The following is a 6,040-nucleotide window of genomic DNA, read 5'->3' on the forward strand; positions in this document are numbered from 1 at the left end:
CTGGGAGGTGTGGGAGCCGGTGGGATGCCTGTTCCACTGGAGGAGAGGGTCTGGGAGGTGTGGGAGCCGGTGGGATGCCTGTTCCACTACTCTCCAGAGGAGATCTATAACTCATACTGAGTTTTGGGATTAAATTAATTACAAGTAGGTAGAAAATGAAGCATATGAAGAAACAAGGCAACAATTAGCTCCAAAGAAAACAAAAATATCATGTTGGAAAGAAAAAGGAAACCACAGCAGCCTATAAGGCCCAGCCATGAAGAGCTTTCTATAGTCTAGGGATGCAGACCCTGGAAGTTCTGACTCCTGAGTTACAGTCTAACTTACTTGGGGGGGGGGGGGGAGAAGGGAAGAAGGAGAGGATGGGAACGGCGTAAGTGGGGGTGGGGGTTCCATCGTGTACCTTTTTTATTGTTTTGGTATTTGAACCATGGAAATGATTTTTCTAAACTGAAGTAAATTTTTAATGAAAATTGATTTACTATTTGTCATAGCTTCTTCAACAACTTATTTACATGAATATGTAATTCTCTCTTTTTCCTCTTCAGAAATTAAAACACAGAGCACGAGGTTGTTCACCTGATATCAGACAAATAGACCTTGACGTCAACCGCACGTTTAGGGACCATATTATGTTTAGAGACAGATACGGGGTGAAGTAAGTAAAGTTTAATGTTATGAAATACAAGTAGCCTTTATAAATAGTCTTTATCAAAGTCTTCATTAACTTAAAATATGAGAAGTGTTTATACTGTTTTCTTTTTCTTTTCTTTTTTTTTTGAGACAGCGTCTCACTTTGTCACCCTTGGTAGCTGTGGCATCACAGCTCACCCCAACCTCAATCTCTGGGGCTCAAGTGATTCTCTTGCCTCAGCCTCATAAGTAGCTGGGACTATAGGCACCTGCCACAATCCCCGACTGTTTTTAGAGATAAGGTCTTACTCTGGCCTCTGGCTCAGGCTGGTCTCAAACCTGTGAGCTCAGGCAATCCGCCTGTCTTGGCCTCCCAGAGTGCTGGGATTTGTACTGTTTTCTTTCAACTATAATTTTGATTTAGGTCCTGAAAGTTTAAGCTTTTGCAGATCATTTGATTCCATATTATGTGAAACTTAGGATTTAACTTAAATTTTTTAACTTGACAAATGCTAAAAAATTGATAAAGAATCATTTTGTGATTCGGGAATGCCTAGAAATATGGTAGATACTTTTATTAAAACTCTTAGAAAAGATATAAGAGATTATTCGTGTCAGTGATAAATATATACCTATCACCTTGACCTCACGCACACAAGAAACTAAGAAAGAGAAGTGAATGAATTGAGAAATTAAACTGAGTCTAACATCAGGTGTTGTTGCACCCTGCCGTGTCATTGCCGTGGCAGCCTGTGAGTAGCAGATAGTCTTTCTGACCTCTGTGCCAGCCAGGGTCCCACCAGAGAAAGAGAAGCCGGAAGGAGGCACACGTGAAGAGACTTATTTCAAGGTATTGGCTTGTCCAGCTGCAGGGGCTGATTAGGCAAGTCCAGAATCCACAGGGCAGGCCACCAGGAAGGGTGAGCTGCTGTTCACACAGGCAGAATTTCCTCTGCAGGGAAGCCTCAGACCTGCTTTTACAGCCTTTTCACTGACTAAGTGAGGCCCACCCTGATTATCTCAGATAATCTCCCTACTGAAAGTCAACACAGTGTAGGTTTATCTCCAGGTGATTATTATTTAACCAAGGCGACACACAAAGCCAACTTCATAGCCTGCCTTTGTCAGCCTGACCCACACACCCCCTTTAAACCACTCTCAATTTCCGCATCGGACAGTAACAGAGTCATCAGCTCTCTTACAGCTGAGCCTGCCAGTCCTTTCCCCACAGGAGGGTGCCAAGTCCTTAGGGAATGTTCACCCCTCTGCTTTGATGTCCTGCAGCATGAAGTTAACTCCCATTAATACAGCTTATGTTAGATGTGAAGAGAAAAGAGAAGGAAGATTTGTCACTGTATGTAAAGCACATTCCTACCAAAGTAAGGAGGAAACACTCGTGACAGTTACACAGTCATTTCTGAGACTGGTCCCATGGTCAGACCTTCTTCCACTGTCCATTCCATGGTCGCTTTCTCCTCAGCAAACACCTGAGCTAGTTGTGGTTCATTATCTGATGGGGTGACCCAAACCTTCATTCCTGAAAAATTTGGGGCCATTAGTAGTCCTGCTTGAATTGGTTATTGTAGTTTGCCAGCGACTTCAGTCACAGTGTGTGGTAGCACCAGTACAAGACGCCCCAGTGTGCTGTTGTCTTCTGGATGTCGTCCTCCTCTTGTCCACCAGGGTCAGTCACACCAGCAGGCACAGTCACCTGCTTCGCCTGTTGAGTCAGAGACGTAAGGAGCCCACAATGGTTAGGTGGAAGGTTCAGCCTTCAGCTCAGCGGAATCATTGTTAGGTCTTCTGGGGGACGGGCTTCTCCTTTTGGACTGAAGATCTCTAGACTAGCAGAGCCTAAGCTTGCAGAGAGGGAAGGCGAGTGGATCATTAGGGAGACGTGCGTCAGTGAGTGGGGTGACTGCTGTTTCCACCCTGGGAGCCCTGCATCCCTGAGTCCTGGCAGTGGGAAGACGGCAGCTTATAGCGGCGCCTGGTTTAGAGCGCACCCAGCTTCCTGAGGACACTGCCCCAGCCACGGAAGGACTGCGCCCAGCAGGGCCGTAGCCAAGTCTCCACCAGGCTGGATAGAGAGCAAGGTAGTTCAGTGAAAGAGGACAACAAATTCTAGTCTCAAATTTAGACTATTTAGAATATTGTTTAATTGAGCTTAGGATAATCTATTATAGTGGTAGTTTTATCTGGATTATCTATTTTCAGTTTGCCTGTGCTTTATTTTAATTTTGTAATTTTAAAAATACATGAAATAACTAAATTGTGTTTATTATACTTTTTTTCTCCAGGCAGCAATCCTTATTCCATGTTCTTGCTGCATATTCTATTTATAATACGGTAAGTTGGAGCATGCCTGCCCACTTCTCTGAGCTGTACTCTGAGGGGCTGGACGGCTCTCTTGGCCCTGCCTACCTACCAAGGCCCTCTGGGCACACTTCTTCACCTGCCAACTAGGGGATCTCACAGTCTCCTTTAGCTCTGTGGGGTTTCAAGCTGAAACCCTATAGCAGCCCTGAGGGTGCGGAGCAGACCAGATTTTGAGGTGGACAGACCTAGATAGGAGTACAGTTTGCCTGTGAATCTGGCCTTTTCTCTCCTTTGAGACTGTTTTTTTTTTTTTTTTTTTTTTTGTGGTGATGATTGTTTTGTTCTTACTTTTAAGTAGATAGGGCTGGGAATGGGCAGGGTAGGAGGACGGGAAGTTGATAGTAGAATAATTGTTGCCCGGCAGCTGCAGACTCTGTCTTTGATTTTAAATTCAGTGTCTGTGTTCCGTTCCCTCCAGGAAGTCGGGTACTGTCAGGGCATGAGCCAGATCACAGCTTTGCTCCTCATGTATATGAACGAGGAAGACGCCTTCTGGGCCCTGGTCAAACTCTTCTCAGGCCCCAAACACGCCATGCACGGTAAGAAAACCCGTTGTATTATTACAAACGTGAACAAGGGAGGAAAAAAGGGAAGTTAAATAAACTCTGAGGCACGTGGTAGAGTTCAGTGTAACAACTTTAATGTCTCAGGGCTCCTTTAAGTAATTAGTATTTGTTACCAGTTTCTTTCATTTTTCCTTATTGAACTTTACTGTTCACATTTATTTTCCTTTGTCTTTACCCCAAAGTATACGAACATTGTTGGCATTTTAAAATTTTTTCTTTACTTGACCTCAATTCAAAGAAAATTCCTCCAAATTTAGGTTTGGAGTGATTTAGGAAAAGATCTATTATTCGTAGCAATAAAGGATGCCTTTTGGTCAAAACCTTTAGAAGGTTGTGTACGTACCATGTCAGTGAAATCTTTACCATGCACTGGATATTGTGATACTCCTTTTCAAAAAACAATAATTGAGGCCGGGCATGGTGGCTCCAGACTTTGGGAGGCCAAGGCAGGAAGATGACTTAAGGAAGAAGTTTAAGACAAGCTTGGGCAACATAGTGCAACCCCATCTCTACAAAAAAATGTAAAAATTAGCTGAGTATAGTAGCACACATCTGTAGTCCCAGCTACTCAGGAAGCTGATGTGGAATTTGAGGTAGCAGTGAGCTGTGATCACAAAACTACACTCTAGCCTGGGTGACACAGTGAAACCCTGTCTCAAAAATATTAAGAAATGACACTTAGATGTTAAAAAGAAAGTAATTAAGTAGTTTTATATTTCAAGTGGAGTTCTTCAGCCGTAAAATTGGTTTAATTTTAAATAAAAGATTGATAACACAGCACTTGATTATATAGTGTTTCAAAACTTGAATAATTTTTTGGTTTTTGAGTTAGCACATTGTCCCCAGCCCCTTTATAAGTGTTCCCTTATATTTGCCAAGCTAAGCAGCAAGAAACTTTTATTTCAGAGAGTTTAGATTGGAACTTGTTTTGAAAGTAAAAGTAGCATTTGTTGATGTAATGTGAAATTATTTTCCAGTGCCATCCATGTGGTAATATCAAATTTAAAGCAGTTTTAACACAGATACCCTGAGAATGAATTATCTAAGTTCACTTTGTAGATATTTACGCTTTATGTAGAAGGGAACCGGCCACATATTTAAAGTACTCTTTTAATTTTAAATTATGACCCTCTGTCGTCCACTGTTGGTTAGGTCTCCCACTCTTACCAGGCGGCTGTCTGGGCAGGGTGTGTGTCCCTTCTCCTGTGCTGTTCCTGGCCGGTTATTTTAACAAATACCGTCTGGACCATCACTCTTTCTGGGCACTTTGTGTCCCGTAAATAGATTCTAGGTGCAAGACATGTCATTATATTGAGTTGCCGTCCAACAGACAGTATCATTTCAAAAAGCATCTTGAGGAAAAACAGCGCTTTCTTATCAGCCTTCATTTGCTTTCCCATGGGAAGGCTTTGCCGATCAGTCTTGAAGTACAGTGAATGTTGCAATTTCAGTGGTGTGTAATTATGTGGATGGCTGCCCAGTTTTAGAAAACAGTCATTTCTTTTAAATCTACTTGATAGCTTATCTTCAGCAATTATTGTCACCAGTCTAATCTATAAAACAATATTATTTCTACAATCCTAACATTTACGGTGCAATTTAGGTCATTATTATGGGTAAGTTTGTGCTTAGAGATACTTGTTTCTGTGTCTACCTGTGAAATTTTATAACTAAAGGGTGTCTTAGTTCTAAAGCAAAGGTAGGGGTGAAAAAGATGGCGTTTAAAATATGAAATCTAGGGCATCACTGAAAAGTGAAAAACGGTAGGCATCTTAGCCCCCTTAGCTAGTTATTGCTGAACTGTATTGACTTTTTCAAAATCAGACTTTTCTTGAAAAATTTCCAACTTCCATTCCTATTAAATTGACCGTGAAAGTGGCACTGATAGATATAGATTTTTTTATGAAACCATTTCACTGGAAAATATTACTAAGGTAGGAATAGAATTGCTATCTTCGGAAATTTTTACACACACCTTAGCAAACTGAGAGCTAGTTAAATAGTTCTGCCCGGTGGTTTGGAGAGCAGGTTTCTAACAGTGGGGGCCTCGGCTCCCTACTGGAACATAGTTTCATGTTTTGGAAATATATTCTGTGGGGCAAAATGAACTCCAAGATAAGCCAGGGAGACTGAGTTAAATAAAAAAAAATTTAGTTTCATTAAGTCTAAAAGACAACCTAGGAACCAGGCAGGGCGTATGTAACATACGACACGTCGTCTGGATTCCTTCTTAAAAACAGACAACACGTTTCAAAGCGGCATAGAACCCAGTCAGGAAAATACTGATGTGGAGAAATTGTCAAGTCCATTGACTATGTGTCCTTATTAATAGTTTGTATAGGTTCGGCGCCTGTGGCTCAAGTGGCTAAGGCACCAGCTATGTACACCCAAGGTGGCGGGTTCGAATCCAGCCTGGGCCCCCCAAACAACAATGATGGCTGCAACCAAAAAAATAGCCAGGC

General features: G+C 42.1%; 1 protein-coding gene across 2 annotated transcripts in view; it reads left to right on the top strand.

The window, feature by feature from the left end:
• USP6NL (USP6 N-terminal like) overlaps positions 1-6,040 on the top strand; it is a 125,653-nt gene that overhangs the window by 101,238 nt on the left and 18,375 nt on the right. For both annotated transcript variants that reach the window (XM_023511429.1, XM_003786817.3), the window contains exons 7-9: positions 549-658; positions 2,934-2,982; positions 3,431-3,551. In XM_023511429.1, coding sequence (XP_023367197.1) covers positions 549-658; positions 2,934-2,982; positions 3,431-3,551 — 280 coding nt within the window. The remainder of the gene's footprint in view (positions 1-548; positions 659-2,933; positions 2,983-3,430; positions 3,552-6,040) is intronic.

This window comes from Otolemur garnettii, unplaced genomic scaffold (genome assembly GCF_000181295.1).
Source record: "Otolemur garnettii isolate 467f Iridium unplaced genomic scaffold, OtoGar3 scaffold00019, whole genome shotgun sequence".
Classification (NCBI taxonomy): Eukaryota; Metazoa; Chordata; class Mammalia; order Primates; family Galagidae; genus Otolemur; species Otolemur garnettii.